The 20,029-nt window shown below is 37.0% G+C and overlaps 1 protein-coding gene across 4 annotated transcripts in view; it reads right to left on the reverse strand.

Moving 5' to 3' along the window:
- Positions 1-20,029, reverse strand: part of RBL15 (RHOMBOID-like protein 15) — a 99,892-nt gene that overhangs the window by 9,969 nt on the left and 69,894 nt on the right. For 2 of the 4 annotated variants that reach the window (XM_082892078.1, XM_082892077.1), the window contains exons 7-10: positions 18,320-18,414; positions 18,168-18,237; positions 7,674-7,849; positions 865-1,071 (exon numbers count right to left, since the gene is read on the reverse strand). In XM_082892078.1, coding sequence (XP_082748204.1) covers positions 1,020-1,071; positions 7,674-7,849; positions 18,168-18,237; positions 18,320-18,414 — 393 coding nt within the window. In that variant the 3' untranslated portion in view covers positions 865-1,019. Of the gene's footprint in view, positions 1-864; positions 1,072-7,673; positions 7,850-18,167; positions 18,238-18,319; positions 18,415-20,029 lie in introns of those variants that run through there. The other 2 variants (XM_082892076.1, XM_082892075.1) reach the window with 1 other exon arrangement.

The following is a 20,029-nucleotide window of genomic DNA, read 5'->3' on the forward strand; positions in this document are numbered from 1 at the left end:
CCGTCTTCACAAATGGAATACATACGGTGCCACTAGTGAGTTTTTCCTTGATAAAGTGCCTATCAATCTCAACATGCTTAGTTCTATCATGTTGAACTAGATTATGAGCTATGTTGATTGCTGCCTTGTTGTCACAGTATAGTCTCATGGAGTTGGTCTGATGGATCCCCAAATCACCTAACAATAGTTTAATCCATAGCAACTCACACACACCCTAAATTCTGCCTCAGCACTAGATCTAGTAACCACATTCTATTTCTTACTTCGCCATGTAACTAGGTTGCCACCAACAAATGTGCAGTATCCGGAAGTTGATCGTCTGTTAGTGACTGATCCAACCCAATCTGCATCAGTAAATGTCTCCACACCAAAATGGCAATGTTTTGAGAAATAAACTCTTCCCAAGAGAAGACTTCAGGTATCTCAGGATTCTCATAATTGCCTCTAAGTGGGAAGTTCTAGGAGCATGCATAAACTGGCTAACCATGCTCACGGCAATGGCAATGCCTAGACGTGAGTGGGATAAGTATATAAGTTTGCCCACTAGTCTCTGGTATCTTTCCTTGTCCACTGTCGCTCCCTCTTGATCCTTATTTAGTTTCTGGCCTGGTTCTCGAGGTGTATCGCATGGTTTACCTCCAAGCAGTCCAGTTTCTTTTACCAAGTCAAGTACATACTTTCTCTGACATATGAAGATGCCATCCTTGCTCCTAGTTACTTCAATACGCAAGAAATACTTTAAACTACCCAAATCTTTGATTTTAAACTCCTTGGCTAAGTATTCTTTCAACAGAAAGATCTCCTCAATACCATCCCCTGTCAAAACAATATCATCAACATAAACAATAAAAGCTGTAATCTTACCCTGTAAGGAGTGTTTCACAAACAAGGTGTGATTAGCTTGACACTGTTTGAACCCATATTTCAGCATAGCTTTAGCAAATCTTTCAAACCAAGTCCTAGGAGACTGTTTTAGTCCGTAAAGTGACTTTCGGAGCCTGCATACTTTACTTTTGGACTTAGCATCCGTAAAACCAGGGAGAATTTCCATATAGACCTCTTCTGCTAGATCTGCATGTAGGAAGACATTCTTAACATCAAATTGATGAAGTGACCAATTCAAATTTGCAACAAGAGAAAATAAGATTCTCAAAGAGTTCATCTTAGCAACCGGTGCAAATGTCTCATGGTGATCTATCACATAAGTTTGAGTGAAGCCCTTAGAAACCAATCTTGCTTTCTATCGTTGTATGGAACCATCTGTTTTGTATTTTACCGTGTACACCTACTTACACCCAACTAGATGTTTGCCTCTAGGTAACTCCACTAACTCCCAAGTGCCACTTTTGTTGAGAGCTCTCATCTCTTCCATCATGTCATGCTTCCATTCAGGAATAGAGAGAGCATCCTGAAAACTGGTAGGTAGACTCACAAAAGACACTTTAGACATAAAGGCTTTATATGACAAAGACAGATTAGCATAAGAGACGTGATTAGTAATATGATGCTAAGTTCATGACCTAACATCCTTCCTATTAGCAATGGGAACATCAAGATTTGAAAAATCAGGAATATGAGCACTAGAATCAGAATTACCTGGATTCTAATGAGAGGGGGTTGACTCTGGACACTCATCCGGAAAAGAAGTTGGCAGGAACGGAGAGAAACTAGGCTCTTGCATCCAAGTGACTTGATGTCTGTCCTTGTCCCGGATGTAAACTTTGCTTGCATCCTTTTCCTCAACAACTGCTGGCTTATCATCCCCTATTGGTGCAAACCCCTGGCAAAAGTGGAACAAGAATCTCTTCACACCAAGGCTCCCTCTGAAGGGAGGACTGTGATACCGGGGAGGTCAAAAAATAAGGTTAAGACTCAAAGAAAGTAACATCCATTGAGACAAACCATTTGCGAGTGGGAGGATGATAATGCTTATAACTCTTTTTGGTGGCAGAATAACCCAAGAAGACACACTTAAAAGACTGAGGATCTAATTTACCACGAGGGGGTGAATGATTATGGACAAAGCAAATACATCCAAAGGTCTTAGGAGAAAAAGAGAACCCAGAAGAGGTAGACCCGAACAAAACTTAAAGAGGTGTTTGTTTTTTGAAGAACTTAGGTAGGAAGACGATTAATCAAATAAGCGGCAGTGAGAACCGCTTCCCCCTAATAGGATTGAGGAACCTGCATCTCAAAGGAGATAACGGACAACATCAAGGAGATGACGATTTTTGCATTCTGCAAAACCGTTTTGTTGAGAGATATTAGTGCAGGAAGTCTGGTAAAGAATGCCATGAGTGGCAAAGTGAGTGGCAAAGTAAGTGGCAAGACCAGAGTCAATATATTCCCCTCATTATCAAAACGTAGAATTTTGACCACCGCCCCAAACTAAGTACAAACCATTTTATGGAAGCTTTGAAACACAAAAAACACCTCACGTTTATCTTTAAGCAAATATACCCAAGTGGCCCTAGAACAATCATCTATGAAGGTAATAAACCATTTGTGACCGGTTAAAGACACAAAACGGGAGGAACCCCATAAATCAGAATGAATCAAAGAAAAGGGAACTAAGCTTTTATTAATAGAAGGAGCAAAAGAGGCTCTGTGTTGTTTTCTAAGTTGACAAGACTCTCATTGAAAATTTGACACATTATTTTTCTAAAAAATAGAGGAAAATAAATGCTTAAGTAATAAAAAAAAGGGATGTCCTAAGCAACGGTGCCACCGCCAAATGTCTTCCTTGGTAGATGGTTAACTAAATAGATGAATGAGCCAACTAGTTGGTCTGATCCAGAATGTAGAGCCCATGTTCCTCTCTGCCACTGCTAATCATCTTCCTCGAGATAAGGTACTGAAAAAGACAATGATCAGGAAAAAATGTCACGCTACAATTTAAGCCACGGGTAATACGACTCAAAGATAAACACTAAAATTGGAAACATGGAGGACAGAAGACAAATGAAGGGAAAAGGTGACATGAAGTAAACCTTTCTCTGACACAGATGAAATAGTACCATTTGCAATTCACAGTTTTTCCTGACCTGAGGAGGGGTTATACTTTGAAAATACATTAAAGGAGCCAGACATATGGTCGGAAGAGCACCAGAATCAATAATCCATGGGACAGTCGTACAAGAGAGAAATGCATATAGGGAAGAAGCCAAGTTACCTGAATTGGTAAAGGAAGAAGGGGGTGCACCTGTAGTAGAAGTGGAGGCTCGACGGTCTAGCAAGTAGCGAAGAGCAATCTCAAAATCAGAGGCAGATAACCCTGAAACATCAGCAGCAGGGGAGATAACCGGAGATGAGGATGATGTCTCAATAATGTCTGAAAGATGTGCCCGTGCATTGGCCCCTCAACCTCTAGACCAGACTGACCCCTTCGAGTACCAGGATGGTCTCCTCGGCCACTAGAGGGGGTGCCATGCAGCTTCCAACAAGTCTCTCGTGTATGGCGAGGTCTACGACAGTAGTTACAATAAAGATTATCCTTCTTAAAGGAAGGACGAGAACCACGAGTCACACGGTCACCATAACAAGGAGATGCAAAAACCAAGGCCGAGCGATCAGTAATAGCAGAAGGAAGCATTGCACAGCAGCGACTCTCCTTATTCTGCACAAAAGCAAAGGCTTCCTGAAGAGAAGGAAGCACATCCATGCCAAGTACCTGCTCTGAACCGGATCATACTCCACATTTAAGCCTTCCAAGAACTTGAAGACCTGCTCTTGTGCCACAAACTTCCAGCAACCAACAGAATCAACGGGACAGAGAGGTTTGTAATCCTTAAGGTGATCAAGTCGCTTCCACCCATTGGTAAGGAAGGTCAAATACTGAAGGATAGTCATCTCACCTTGTACCAACCTTTCAATGGAGCGACGTAACTCAAAAGCCTGAGAGAAGTTCCCCTTCTAGAAGTAGTAGCTACAGCCTCCCAGATATCCTAGGCAGTGTCCATAGACGAATAGCCCTCTCCAATCTCAGAGACCATAGAGTGGATCAACCAACCCATAATGAGGGAGTTAGTGACCTCCCACTGATCATAACTAGGGTCTATAGTGCTGGATGCCTGTATCCTGCCATCGATATACCCCATCCTCTGCTTTTTAAAAAAATAGTCAAACTCTGCGACCGCGCTAGATAGTTCTGACCATTGAATAGAGAGGCAGTGATTTTAAGGCTAGGGTTAGAGTTATCAGTCATAGTAGTAGGTATAATGCAACTTTCACTCCTGGGTGTCTAAGAAGTAGTGGACACATTGGTGGAATCTGCCATGGAGACACTACTATACAACCCACAAAAAACTAGGACCAATCAAAAACCCGGAAGATGATAGAGGGATACAAGCACAATAACCATGAAGAATATTAAATAATTAAAAATGCATAATTTTACTTCTTTTTTTTTTTTTTAAATTTTTTTTTTTTTATACACGTAATACATAAATAGAATAGAGACAAGAAGAGACCAGAACTAGAGACGACGCTGAAGAACCCTTACGCCATGCCCAACAACCACTGACGACCCTTGAAGAGACAATCGAACGACACCCAACCAGCAAGGAGGCTGGGCGTCATGAGGAAGACCCTCAACAGGGCCTGGAGGAGCCTGCCGTGGGAAAGAGAAGAAGGAAAAAAGGCTAGCAACGCTGGCGGGAAGATGAAGAGAGGCTGTCAGTGCTGGTGCTGTGGTGTAGTGGGGCTGTCGCCTCTGGTGGAGTGGTGTAGGAGGGTTGTCGGCACTGGTGGGGTGATGTAGAGAGGCTGTCGACTAGTCTAGGTGAGTTACAGGGTTGTTTCGGGTGCTGGGGAGGCAAATACGAATAGTAGTGTCGGCTGGGCTAGGGAGTTAGGGCATGGCTCTGATACTATGTAGGTTTAGAGAAGAGAAAGAGATGGGAATTTAGACCTCATCCCCTTTTATATTGATAATAATAAGTAATTATAGGAGTGCCATAAGACATAATTTATGGATCAGCCCATTTCGCCAATCAAGTAAAATAAAAATAAAATAAAATACAACCAATATTAAATATTATTTTCTATTCCAACACGAAGGTGGCATGCAATTAGAAGGCAAGCAGTGCTCCTTGAGCTTCTTCCTCATCTTCCTCAACTCTTTAACCTTTCCTTGGCCTACCAATTTGTAGTTGATTCCACGAAGCAGAGGCACGACTTTTGAGGCTTTGAGAAACCAATTTTGCCTTTCTCGCTTCTAGCACATCATAACAATCCAAATGACTCTCAATTGTATTCAATCACTTTTTGAACACATCCAAAATGTAGCTTCCATGGAATTCGGGAAGCTCGGAATCCTTTATGGTGTCATTCCACGTAGAACCAAACCCATGTGAACATGCTTTACACCTATGTAGAGCATCAAAGGAATCATCAAGTTGATAATCCTTGGAACCATTACTACCTTCAATAGGATGTAGGAGGTAGGAGACGTTGCACCGTCTCCGTTAAAGTGGCAATTTGCCTTCTCATCTCAGTTATTTCATCTCTTTGATATGGAACCCCATTAACCTCCGCATCATCACCCAAATCCGAGACATAAGCCTTACCACGACCACCCCGACCACCTTGCCCCCGATTAGCGATTTCAGTTTATAAACACAAACATAAAAACAACTTCACAGATTGCAGCAACCCAATTGAAAGTGATTCTCAACAGCGTATCAAAGAGCACAAGCAATTGTTATCAAAGAACAAAAACACCAAACGCCCAAATTACAAAATCAAGACCTAATTCAAAATGTAAAAAAACCAGTTCAGAATTTCAGAATGTGCAGAAACTGAAGGCAAAGCACCATATAGCAAAATCAAAGATAAGACTCAAAACAGCATTCACAAATCATGAACAAGAGAGTGAAAGATCAAAACCCACCCAGATCAGAGTCGCAGACCAAAAATCAATACCAAAACACAACATTCTGAATCTGTTCCACTCCGGGTCACAAATTGATTTCAAAGTTTCGCAGAAAGCAGCAAAACTGGTTCGATCGTGGGTCGCAGATGACTTCAAAGTCAGATCAAGAAGTCCAGGTTCAAGCTCAAAGGTCGCGACCTTCAAGCCAGATGCAAACTAAAATCACAAGTAGAGTTTGAACTCGAAATCCAGAGTTCCTGCAAACTCGACTCAAAAACTTGAATCAAAAGTTAGGTCGCAATCGCGATGAACTCCAACAATTTTGAATGTGCAATGGGTCTTCAAATCGCGATGGGTCCACGAAGCTTGGATCATCCTTCGCAGAGTCTGGGTTCGTCAGATTCAAGGAACCAGATTCAAGCATCAAGGTGACTTCAAACCAGTCTTGCGAAGACGACCAGAAGTCTCCTTCGATCAGGGCATGCGAAGAGTCGGAACCAGTTCCAATGGATACTCGGGCGCATGATGCTCAAATTAGCTATGAACTAGAATTGCAATATGCACCCAGGTCCAATATCGATTCACAAGAACAACCCCAAATATGATTTCGATTGCGAAATCAAATCATAGGGCCAAATCGCTAGACCCACAAAGTCGAAGCTTGATTTGTGAAGTTGAAACTTGATCTTCGAATTCGAAGTCGACCCACGAAGTCAAATCAAGAACCCAGATTGTCCTGCGAACTAGAATCAAGGAGAGGAAACTTCGTGAATCAAGAGGAAGCTTCGTAAACCAAGGAGAGTCAATATTGAATCTGAGAGTCGATCTTGAATCTCTAAACCCAACTTTCAACAACAACGAAGGCTCCAAAGGTATATGCGTTTCATGGTATTGAATTAGGTGATGAATCAATCAGAATATGAGATATTAAGATCCAAATCTGATGCTCTGATACCAAAATGATGGAACCAAATCAAGAAAGAGATTTCATTAGAGAGAAAAAATCCCAAAATGAGGACAAGAGCTCTCAAGCTCAGAAATATTCAATGTCAATATATCATATACTGAATACTAGAGGGGCCTAACTACCTATTTATAGGATAAAGACCCAACTAAATCTAACTAACTCTTATGGTGTTAAACATAACAACCATACTAGTTTTAACTACATCAGATCAAAACCTCATTTCACAAAACAGCCACAGCCTTAAATATCAATATTCCAAAGCTAACCTAAAACTATTACATAAAGCCATATATATAGGCAACATAGGACACCTCAATAAATTTTAAATTAAATTTTAAAACACAACCATAAAATTACAAAATTTTAAATTTGAATCCTTTATCCAACACCTTTCCGTTCCCCATCATCAGGGGGTCATGTTCAGAGTAGGAACTCGACTTTCTTGCACAAAACATAGTTTCTGATAATTTTCTCTTCACATTCCTTTTTTTTTATTTTTCAAAACTGGTGTGGTGGACTGAACCTTAGAGGCAAACATCCGACCTCAAAAAATTTCTATGAATGTCTAAGCCTTTATCCTTCAAATGTACGAGGATAGAAACACATTCAAACAATACCTAACATTCATCAGAGGGATAAAATTCATTCTATTATATTCTTGAAAGACTTGGGTAAGATTCCTAAAGCAATGACACATTGAGTTTGAAAACTACAGGCCGAACTATAGCTTCAGTTCATAATCCACATTATCATTCAACCAAAGATCAAGGTGCTGTTGAACTATGAAAATCAATTAATTGATACATACCAAGGAACTCTTTCTAATAGTAATACCTTCCATTTACAATCTGCTGGTCTGCACCAGTTGCTGGTGGATGGTTGGGGCTGCCACCATTATCCAACAGTCTAGCCTCTAGGCTTGAATCAGAACTTACAGTGGAAACTGTTTGACTTCGACCAGAACCAAGTGTTCTTCCTCTCCCAGGAAACATGTTACTGTCTTCTGCTGACTGCACATAGCAATTAAGATTTGTAGAAGCATAATAAGAGATACATAAATTTAAAAAGTCTTATGATAGTTAAAGCAAATGTTTGAAGATACAGGATTCATCATGCTCAAGGAATGTAAGAGTTGAATTTCATTAATCTATAAAAATGAAGAGCATGAGATTGATCTTTGGACCACCATCTAGTTTGACGTGAAGTACAATATACACTAGAACTCTAGAACACTAGCAGATTATATCTTGGGTAAATAACAATGACCTCCCTTGAGGTTTGGAAAAAATACAGCAAGCCTCACAGTTTTGACATAATTACACCGATCTCCCTTTTACTAAGATTAAAGAGACCAAAACTAATGCAAATGGAATGAAGACATAGAGATAACCAAGGTAAAATATACATTTCAATGTAAAAGAGATGACAATATCATTTTTTCATCCATACGACTAATGAATTAATGATAAAAATGGGGCTAAGTGTTATGTGAATAAAAATCTCAAGGGAACCCAATGTAATTATGCCAAACTTGTAGGGCTTACTATATTTTCTCCAAATCTTTAAGAGAGGTCAGTGTAATTTACCCTTATATCTTCAACCAACTAAAATTTGTATACTAGTATTTTAATAATGTCATTTCAAATAAGAAATGATAGGTAAACGGAACAGGGGAACCATCAAATCACAACGTTGGCAATCACCTATGTGCATAGCTTCTTGAATCATGTGCATACAAAACATACAAAAGACACATTCACATGCCAGTTGTTACTAAAAAATTTTAGAAGGTTAAGTCAACTAAGAAGCACAAACACGGACATGTGAACAACATGAACACCCTAATACATAAATTTCAGAAAAATGTAAGACATGATGCATGGGGGGGTATACACAAATATATAGTTTTACATATTTATTATATAACGTGTAAAGATAAACAATTATTATATGTATATATACATGAATGTTTAATTTAAAGATAATAACTTTTTAAGTCTAAAAATAGAGAATAGACGCAAATTTATCATTGGATTCCAAATTATTAATTCAAACTTGTAATGTTTTTGTGTTAAAGCAATACAAACGTGTTCCCCAAGTGTCTGAAGCATATTCGCGTTAGGATTTATACCACATCCCACCAATGCGAATGAAAGCACGCCCAAGAACACACACCAAAGAGAAAAACAATCACACATGTACGTAGTTCAGCACAAATTTCTTACATCCACAGGCGAGATAGCTTCCACTATGAATAAAATACAGAATATATGTGAGATGGCCAAAACACCAAAAGATATTGCGGTAAATGTTACATGCACCCTCCAACCTAGATGTCCTAGTTTGTGTGACACTCCACCTTCACCTAAAAGATATTGCACCCCTTAATCAAGTGCCCACATTATTTTCACCTCATGCAATAGTGCTCAAACATGTCCTTCGCGACTTCCTTTGTCCTCATGCTCAAGCGCATGAGACCCGCATGCACCTCCATGAGGTGTCTCCTCTACCACGAACCAAAACTTCATAACCAAGAGACTCGACTTCCTTCATCATACACCTTGTCGCAAAACCGTCTCAAGTTCTATGCCCGAAGCTTCCTTCTGTGAACATCTAGTAACCCATTGTCTTTCTCTTGGTGGCCACCAAAAACTCCTGCACATTACCCATGCACTTGTACACTCACCTCGTCTCATGCTTGACAACAGTTCCCTTCTTGTCAAAACGTACTCCATGAGCCTATACAAGCTGCCAATCATGATGTCAAATAAGAAAAAAACACAGTCTAATTTACCCCCCGCAATGACAGGACTTCCTTGTTGATTGAATCAGATTACTCCTGGATCAACTAGATCACATGCAATCACATTTGATCGCCCTTGAATATGCCCAATCCCTTCAAACTGTTCCGAATCTAAAAATTTTGATTGTACCGATGAATCTGCAACGCCTGAAAACCCTAGAGAGTACCCTTGCCTTGAATTTTTTTTGTTAAACATACACTGATCTAATAGAAAAAATTCTACACCATTAATTTTGTGACATTCCAGTTGCATTGGATCACAACCCATTGCAACCCAAAGCAATAATCCATGTCTTCTCATTGTCTTTACTTTTGGGCAAAGAGAAAACATACATCAACCTACTAGTCATTATACCAACTTTAACTGTACATATGCGGTCTTCTTCAATCTGGTTTTTCACAATTTTTTTCTTTCGCCATCACAGTGATTTTTTCTCGAGCCGTGAACTCCACTGCTCAGATCGTGCCTTTGCCAACCGCAATCAATAACCTTTAGCTTTTATACCACTTGTTGGGATTTATACCACATTCCACCAACGCGAACTCAAGCACAATGATAACCACACACCAAAGAGAAACAATCACACATATTTATGTGATTTGGCTCAAATTGCCTATATCCACGAGAGAGAGCTTCTACTATAAATAAAATAGAGAATACATGTGAGATGGCCAAAACACTCAACCTACACCACTACCCAAACCCCATGCTCAAAGGTGGATGAGCCCTTGTTCACCGCGATGCCCTCACGATATTTTCTCACACCCCTTACATCTCCATTTTTTTTCCCTCACCACTCTCTTAATCTCTCAAGAAAACCTTAGAAGTCCACATAACTATTTATAATAGTATAACCGTCAGAATTCTAGTTCCATACAATTAGGTAACCAAATCTTACATATATTAGGTTTCCCAGTAGATTTCGAATTTTATTATCCTAACCCGAATACATGTATAAACCAATCTAATAATTGTATGGGACCCACATTTATCTCATGTGTACTAATCCTATTCGACTCTTTTTTTTTTCTTTTTTTCCCCCCAAACAATAGGACATGTTTGGACATGTGTCTAATAAGTGTTATATCCTGTCGTGTCAGTGATTGAGAAGTATCCATGCTTCTTAACTTATACATATCAAATATGAAACCTTCATAGGGACTTCTAATTTATTAATCAAAATTTACTTTTGGTTAACTTGTTCGTTCAGAGCATCAGAATTATCATAATTTGCTGATATTGGAGGCTTTTTTCCCTTGTTTCACTCTACGAAACTTGGGTTTTGACTAGATGGAAGTATGAGGTTGCAATTATAGACTACATTATATATCTCCAAGTCTCCAATCATGAATCCACTAATTGGTTTGAGCTTGTCCTTTTTCTTTCTCCCTATTTTGTAGTCCTCTTTCCCACTCTCTTCTTCTGTCCTCTCTATCCTCTTTCTTTAATATTTTTTTCTCTCTACCTCATCTCTCCATTATTTTTATCTTCTTTTTTTTCTTGGTCTCACTCTTTTTTCGATTGGTAACGCAATGCAATCCTGCAACAATATTCCATTCAGTTGCTGATATTAGATTCACAGATTGCAAAATCTGACCAAAAAATCAAATGCAGAAACTACCTCAATTAATACCATTGTCGCATTTGTTGAATATACAAGTGTGGTCGTGGCATGATGAATTGTGAAATAAAAAAATATAATATATATATATATATATATAAATAAATAAAAAAGGAAAAAGCATGGTTATGAAAAAAGAAAAAGTAAAAAGTAAAAAGAACAATGTAATATGGAGATGGTCAGAAATCATGGTGGATGTTTGGTCAGTTGATCGTTGGTGTTAATGTGATAAAGGAGAGGAGGATGTGGTAGTAACAGAAGAAATGACATTGGGTGATTTGGTATTTTTTGGGTTTGAAGGCTGAAATGGAGATGGTCAAACAATTAGGCTGGTATTGATGTCAATCTGGATCATCTTGGTTGAGAGATTAAGGAGGTGGCCATTTCTGATGGTTGCATCCTCTGTTTTTGTTGTTGGTAGAGAAAGAAACAAAACGTGAGATAACAGAGAAGAGGAGCAGAGGAGAGTGTGAGAGGGAGAGGAAGAGGGAGAGAAAAGATGAAAAGGTGGTGAGATAAAAAAAAATAAAAGAGAAATATCGTGGTGTTCTCTGTTAATTGCTTGTTAGACAATAAAACATGTGTCACTCTTCTACTCAACCACACATTTGTGTCATATAATGAAAGTGTGTGTGTGTGTGGGGGGGGGGGGGGGGGGGGTGATGGAACGCCGATTGCGAGATGGCAGGTCAACAATGGAGGCGATTTATCTTTTGAGGAGAGTAATAGAAAAGTATAGAGAAAAGAAAAGAGACATTCATATGGTGTTTATCGACCTTGATAAAGCATATGATAGAGTACCCCGGGATATAATATGATGGGTGTTAGAGAAGAAAGGGGTGACAAAATGTTACATTGATGTGATTTGGGACATGTATGAAGGGGTGATGATCACTATTAGATCGCCTGCTGGAGAGACAAATGAATTTCCTAACATTGTAGGGTTACACCAAGGATCTACCTTAAGTCCTTATCTTTTGCTTTAGTTATGGATGAGTTAACGAGAAATATTCAGGATGACGTGCAATGGTGTATGCTTTTTGTAGACGATATTGTGCTAGTGGATGAGACTAGAGAAGGAGTTAACACAAAGTTGGAGATTTGGAGAAAAACTCTTCAATCTAAAGGATTCCGGATAAGCAGAACTAAGACAGAGTACATGGAGTGTAAATTTAGTAACAGTAACAATGAAAGCAGAGGAGAAGTGAAGATTGAAAACCAAAAACTGCCTAAGAGTGGACATTTTCGTTATTTAGGGTTAATCATCACAACAGTGGGGGAGATTAATGCGTATATGGCCCATAGAATTAAGGCGGAATGGTGTAAGTGGAGAAGTGCATCTAGGGTACTGTGCGATAAACGAATACCCACTAGACTAAAAAGTAAGTTCTATAGAACGGCTATTAGACCAACAATGTTGTATGGGATGGAGTGTTGGGCAACCAAGAAACAATATGTAGATAAGATGAGTGTGGCTGAAATAATGATGCTAAGGTGGATGTGTGGCAAGACTAGACAAGACAGAATTAGGAAGGAATGTATTCGGGAATGGGTAGGAATAGCACCAATAGAAGATAAGTTGAGAGAGAATCGATTGAGATGGTTTGGTCACATTGAATGGAGACCAACAGAGGCACTAGTGAAGAGATACGATACTGTAACAGTAGATGGGAGTGTTAGGGGACATGATAGGCCTAAATTAACGTTGGCTAGCGTTGATTTGACTAACGAAATGGCCTTTGATAGGGTCGCGTGGAGAAGAAGGATTAATGTAACCGACCCCATTTGATGGGACTTAAGGCTTGGTTTGGTTTGGTTTGGTTTACATTATTACGGGATTGAATGTAACAAATTCTTTTCATGACTTTACTTTCCATGCTTTATACATCAAATTATGGGTGGAGCCAAGTAATGGATTACAGATCATACTGTATAAAACAATGTATACCATATGCTCTATTAAAACTACATCACATTAATTTACAATAAAATCACATAGTTCATAACTTTTATCAACAGAATAGTTTGTAATATTTTAATATTAATAACATAACAACAATGGGAAGGAAAAATAATTAATTATTAAAAAAAACCTTTTGAGGGACTCTGTGTATTTAAATATGACATATGAGTAACAAAAAAAGATTGAGATCCCTAAAATCTCATTCCTAAGTTTACCCTAAATGATGCGGATGGTTACATATTAATTATCGATTTGTTCAAGAATCAAACAACAGTCACTGTCACACGTCATTGTAGATGAATTTATGAGTGATATTTGAAGTCTTAGCAAAACTTATGAGTAAAACATGAGAAGTTTGGAGGGTCAAGTATAATTAAGTTACATAACATGCTGTGAGACTAGCAAGGCCTGTATGAGATTAGCTTTTACACTTAAGAATAGAATGTGATTATTTTTGAATTTGAGATACTTCTACTTATCTTAGAGTAGTGCTATTGTATATCATTTTCCTTTATCTTATTGTTGGATTCCCTCTTCTTTAAAAAATAAATAAAATAAAAAAACAAAAAAACAGAAGTCAGTTTTGACACTATATCAATGTGTACTGCAGCCATAATATGGGATCATGTACTAAGTTTCATCTTCTAATGATTAGAGTAATTGAACTAATTCATACAAAAATATGTGGCCATGGTTGTGCATTATAGTTTTAGGAAAGAGGCGCAAGCATGTTATGACAATTGAAATTGGGTTAGTTTCTAGATCTTTTTTATAGCAGTTAATATGTTAAGAGTTAAGTTACAATGTAAGTCAACAGCTCTTCATAAACTCAAACCTAAAAAACCTCTCACGTTGGTGCCTAAATGCCCTCTCTATAACTGCTTTGGCAATTGCCTGGGGTATAAAAATCTTCTATACTTAATGCAGAGCTTTTGAGAGAAAACTTTTGAAACCTTTCACTTGCATTTTTACTAGTTGCAGTTATATTTGTCATATTATCGAGGTGTTTTCTTCTCAATCGTTTTAACTTGTTCTTCTTACAAAAATAAGGAACCAAAACAAATTGTAGACATTCCTAAAGAGTAACAAAACAATTCAATTAGTTTTGTAGTGTTAAATTGATATTATGTGTCTCAACGCTCTTTCGTCAAGGGTTTAAAAACTTGAGAAAGCCATTGGGCTTAGTGAACCCATTTTGGGACCGACCTTAGTGATTCAAACTATTTACTTTTTAGGACTTTTTGAGTAGAATATTCAAGTAAAAAATCATAATGATCGGACATCAATAGCTATATGTTTGAATCACACTTGTCTTAGAAAAATAGGCAACAAATATAATTTCAAGAATAGTAATCTATTGTTTGTAATGCAAATGTGATTCAAACATATATCCACCGATATTTGATCTATCTTAATTTTTTGCATAAATATTTTACTTAATGAATCCTAAAAAGTAAATGGTTTGGATTATTGAAGTCGGCCTCAAAATAGGCCCACCAAGGCCAAACTTTACTCTCAAATTGGATGGCCAACTTGAGAGAATCCAAACCCTTCGTCAAAACACTTAAATTTCAATTGTCCTTGAGTGTTTCATGTCAATTTCCCAAGAAATGGAAATGTTATAGGTGCTTTAATGGAAACCAAATGACTTTTTGTTCCTTGGATACAATGCAAAGAACTTGATACTATTTATTAAATACACTTTATTAAAAGTTTTACCATCATAGCCTTTCAATTTTTTTGGAAAGGTGGACAAATTTCGATTTCAAAAAAATTAACAAAATTTGGCATTTGAAAGTAAAGAACCAACCTATGAGATGTGACTGTAATAACTAATATATTCTATAGTTTTTTAATACATGTACCTGCCCACTTTTGCATGTTACTCTTTATTGTGCGAACTTGGATGAAATTATTACATTAAAGTAACCATGGGTTTCTACAATTTATTAATCAATGTGAGGGTATGGAAATGCTATATCCTAAAAGGAAAACTCCATTCATATGAAAAATTCCACAAGAATAATAAGGCAATGCCATTTTTGTAAATAAACTTATTTCCGTGAGTGCTTTGTTTTAAAATGGAAGGTCCACATTGAGCCACATCATTATGTATGTAAATTATGTACGAATATTTTGTTTGTATATCATTACTCAAAATATATCTACCAACGCTAGATTTGTATCTATTTCATGCTCAATAGCTATGAAGCACATACAGGTGTTCGACACAGTCACGGACACGTGTTGGACACGCTAGAAAGAGTTGGACACGCTAGGACACTTTCGCCACGCTTCGGACACGTTAAGGACACGCAAGGGACACGTTGAGCACACACTAGAGACACGCTGAGGACACACCTAGGGACACGTTAGGGACACCTGAGTACTATTTCTTTCAAAAAAAAAAAATTTAATTTTTTTACTAAAATAGCATACTAAAATTGATAAATTTGATAAAATTGATAAATTTGATAAAATTAAATATTTGACATAAAATATATATTAAATATTTAAAAACATATATATAATAAAAATATAAAAATATATGCTTTGAACGTGTCCTCAACTTGACGTGTCTTGCATTTTTTGAAAATTTATATGTCTGCTTGTCTGTGTCGTGTCACGTGTCCGTGCTTCTTACTTCAATAGTCTGAAGTTTAACCTTGCTTGTTTTCTGTTTCATTTTCCAGTGTTCTGATAATTTTTACACACTTTTCTTCTTCAATTTATTTTACAAGCAAATGTGTTTTACAATGCACAATAAAGTTGTGGCAATTGTTACAAAAATAAATAACCAATTAAGTTGATCAATACTCGTAATCATGCAGAGTCATTGAATTGACTTGATTTGAGCTGAGATTCAATATTAAGGCAAGTCAACAGACATACAAATGCCAATGAGATTCCATAGCATAAATAACATGTAATGTGGGGTATAGTATATATGGAAAAATTCAATGGAAGCCATGTAAACTTAGGCAACAAATATTTTTAAAAGGACATGCGTAACAAGTAGCCATATCCACAAGGTAAAACTCGCACAAGCATATAAATTTTAAATTACAGAATATGTTATTTGATTATCATTCACGACCTCATCCAAAAATCCAAACAAAGAAATGTAGTATAACAGTGCCCTGAGCTTAGGGTGTTTTGGATGTATGAAATAATAAAAATATCCAAGATACTTTAATTCATGCATCTAAAATCAGTGATCATTAGTCATCATATTACATTTAATTTTATAGTGGACATTATGGATGTATAAACTATCATAAGCAGGTGAACTTTAACAAGCCAATATCAGTACATAGAAAAATAAAAACTTCCCTGGGTTAGAAGTTTCTGTAACACTTATGTCCTTTAAACCATTGGAAATTGCATTTGATTCCATTTCTTTTGTTATTGAGATCCTTTGGGAGGTGTATTGTTGTTTTGGTTGGGCTAAAATTCAATCTAAACTTTGATAGAATTGTTCCTTTGCGCTTGGTTATGTAGCCTTCCCAGGGTCAACACCAGAATTTCTTCCTTCCCTCTCGTTTCTGCTTTCTGGGATCGACACCATTCTTTTCCGGTGTCGACCCTGCTGGACCTATGTAATAGAATTTTGGGACTGCTTTCTAGTGTCGACACCAGGGCTTGGTGGCGGCCTGTTTTAAACATAATTGAAACCCCACTGCTTTTCGGTGTTAACACCCCTCCTCTTGGTGTTGACCCTCAACAGAAAATTTCAGAATTTTGACAGTGGATTGGGCCTTACTTTTTGGGGTTTTGACTTATTATTTTGGTTGACTTTGGGGCTGATATTCTATTATTTCCCTAGCACTATAAACAGGCCCTCAAACACTCTCTTTCCTCATTTTTATTCTTTCTCTCTCTTTTCTCTTTCTATGCCGTGATCTCTCTTCTCTCTCTCTCTAAACTCCAATTTTTTCACTTAAATCTCTAGATCTACGCACTTCGGGCCCTCTCCTCACCTTGGTCCTTTGAGATAGATTGAAGATCTCGTCAATAGCTTTCTTCTGATCCAAGAAGTTCGTGATTTCATTGCCGTTGAGTTTTCTGGGTTCTCCTCTTTGCTTCAAGAGGTAGGGATTTCCTCGTTTCTCTCCAATACCTTGCTATAGATGGACTTGTGGTATTTTCCTATTGCATAAAATTATGATTTTGAGAAGAGATTGTCGAAAGGCGTATAGATGTGAGTTAGGGTTTGAATCCAAAAAGCAAATCTTACTTTTAATGTTGATTTTGAGAACTTGAAGTTAATGGAACATGATTTTGATGGTTTGAATAAAAAGCCCCAATTGTTTGGTTAATTTAATAATTTTGGAGGAATAAACTTGTGGTTGATTCATGATTTATTGAACTAATTTAATTAATGTAAATGAAAAATACATGTAAGAAGATTTTTATGAAACGGGTTTGTGCTATAATGTGAATTAAATTAGTAAATAAACAAATAACATGTTCAAGGAGATTAAATCAAAAGCTCTAATTTTAATTATTCGATAATGTTGAACAATGAGACCCTTGATGTTTCTTTTGAGTTAGATGGATTCTTTTGTAAGTTAAGAATGTGACCTAAGAATGTGACTTAGAAGAGATGAAAACTCAGGTTTTGTTGAGAGTTTGAGATCTATGGAAATTCGTTATGGGAGTCGTATATTGTTTTGATTGTTGATGTATAATCAAGATTGTGTTAATGATATTGGAAGTGCGGAACATTATGAGAATCGTATTGTTTTATTCGGTAACTGTATGTTGCTAATTGTTAATGAATAGGCCATGGGTATTATGTGTTGATGATTACTTGTGAGCAGACGCCTCTCTTTGTGACATCCATGAAGCCTTTTAACATGTTGGCAACACATGCATCTAGAACAGCCACTCTAAACATTGTTATAACTTAAAAGATTCTACCAATGAGATTGGAATACCTGAGCAGATGTCTCCCTTTGTGGCATCCATGAAGAAAGCCGCCTCCATATATCTCCAGATAGCAAGCCTCTGTTCAGTAAATAAAAAATATAAAAAATCATATTGGGCATTATTTAAGGGGATAAAGGGAGTGCAGAAAAGCAGAATCAACCTGGATGTTGTATATTGATTCAAATGAGTGGGAATGTGGCCTGAAGGGTTGCCACCAGTGCACAATATAAACTTCGGTCGCCTCACGCAAGCTGACTGAAAATCAACATTTAAAAACTTGTAAAGCATAATATTCTTTTCATGTAGGGTAAAATAAAAAAATTTAAGAAGAAGAAGAAGAAGAAGAAGAAAGAGGCAAGTATCATATATGCATTTATTTTCCCAATCACTGTGAAATAAATGGGATGTGGTTACTAAGATTTTTTAAAAGGAAACCAGAAAAGCAACAGTGTAAACTAATATATGTGAAACAGCAATAGAAGAATACTTCACAGTGCAAACTATAGAACCATAGGCTATCAAGAGGTCAGTTGATTGCATGCTGAGTGAAGGTCCTATCACTGCCTGAATCACTGTACATTGAACCGTAATATTATTATTGTATTATTATTATTATTTTGTTTTGTTTTAATAAGTAGAACATATATTACTAAACTAGAATCAAAGAGGGGATGCTTCCCATGTACAAAGATTAAACCATAATAACCTAAACTAAAAAAAGAGACCTGTACGCTCAAATGATAAAAAAGGCCGAAAAATTCCTATAGATGAAGATAATCTACAGAATCAACAAAATGATCCAAGTTGGGAGACTTTCTATGAAATGTATTGTGACACAGGGAAATACCCACGAAACTAGATATCTATCAAGTAAACGAAGAAACCCTTGAATCTACAAGGAAAATAGAGTAATTTGAAAATTATATTGATAGAGAATGTCTTTGCCTCTAAGCTTACATAACTATTTATACTAGATAAAGTCTTGGTCGCCAAGCAAACTTTGAGACCAGGTAAAACAAAAAACTAATTAACTAGGGTAGTACTAGTCTTCGTCACCAAGTATACTTGGAGATCAAATAATAATATTTTAAAAAAAAAAAAAACCTAATTAGGATGTGAGAAAATTGTTCAAAGTCCAATCGAACAATTGCCTAAGGCATTAGGTCCAATAAATATTTTTTATTGGTGAGAAGTCCACGCTTTATTTTTAAAGACATTTTGTTTTCAATTTCACTCTTCTATCTGTTGAAATTTTTATTTCTACTTGTTGAAATTTTTATTCTATCTGCTGAACCTATTTTTTATTCTATCTGTTGAAAATACATCTGTATAAAATTATATCTGTTGAAATTCTTGTCCTATTTTTATTCTATTCTATCTGTTCAAATTTTTTTTCTCTGTTTAAATTTATATCTATTTGTTCAACTTTTTTAACTATTTGTTTAAACATTCACAGCCACTGCTCTCTCTCTCTCTCTCTCTCTCTCTCTCTCTTTTCCTCCAACGCTCTCTATCCGTCTCCTCCTCTCTCTCCATCCATCTCTCTCTTGTAATACACAAATTACAATCACAAACAACATATACAAAAATGGGAATAGTGTTTCAACATATACAAAATTGGATTTTTTTCTTATCTGCCAAATAATTTTAATATTTTAATATATCCCTTGAAATTCACCATTGAATTTATCTGTGTGAATCTATTTGTGTGAAATTCTCCCTTTCCACTTCAACTTTCTTAGCAACCAAACAGATTGGTACTTTCCCATTCCATTTCCCCTTGATGCAACACATGGCTATAGAGAAGAGAGGAGACTGAGTTTTTCATGAGGCTGTAGAGAAGAGAGGAGACTGAGTTCTTCATGAGTAT

This window comes from Camellia sinensis, chromosome 10 (assembly GCF_055761805.1).
Source record: "Camellia sinensis isolate YWXY chromosome 10, ASM5576180v1, whole genome shotgun sequence".
Classification (NCBI taxonomy): Eukaryota; Viridiplantae; Streptophyta; class Magnoliopsida; order Ericales; family Theaceae; genus Camellia; species Camellia sinensis.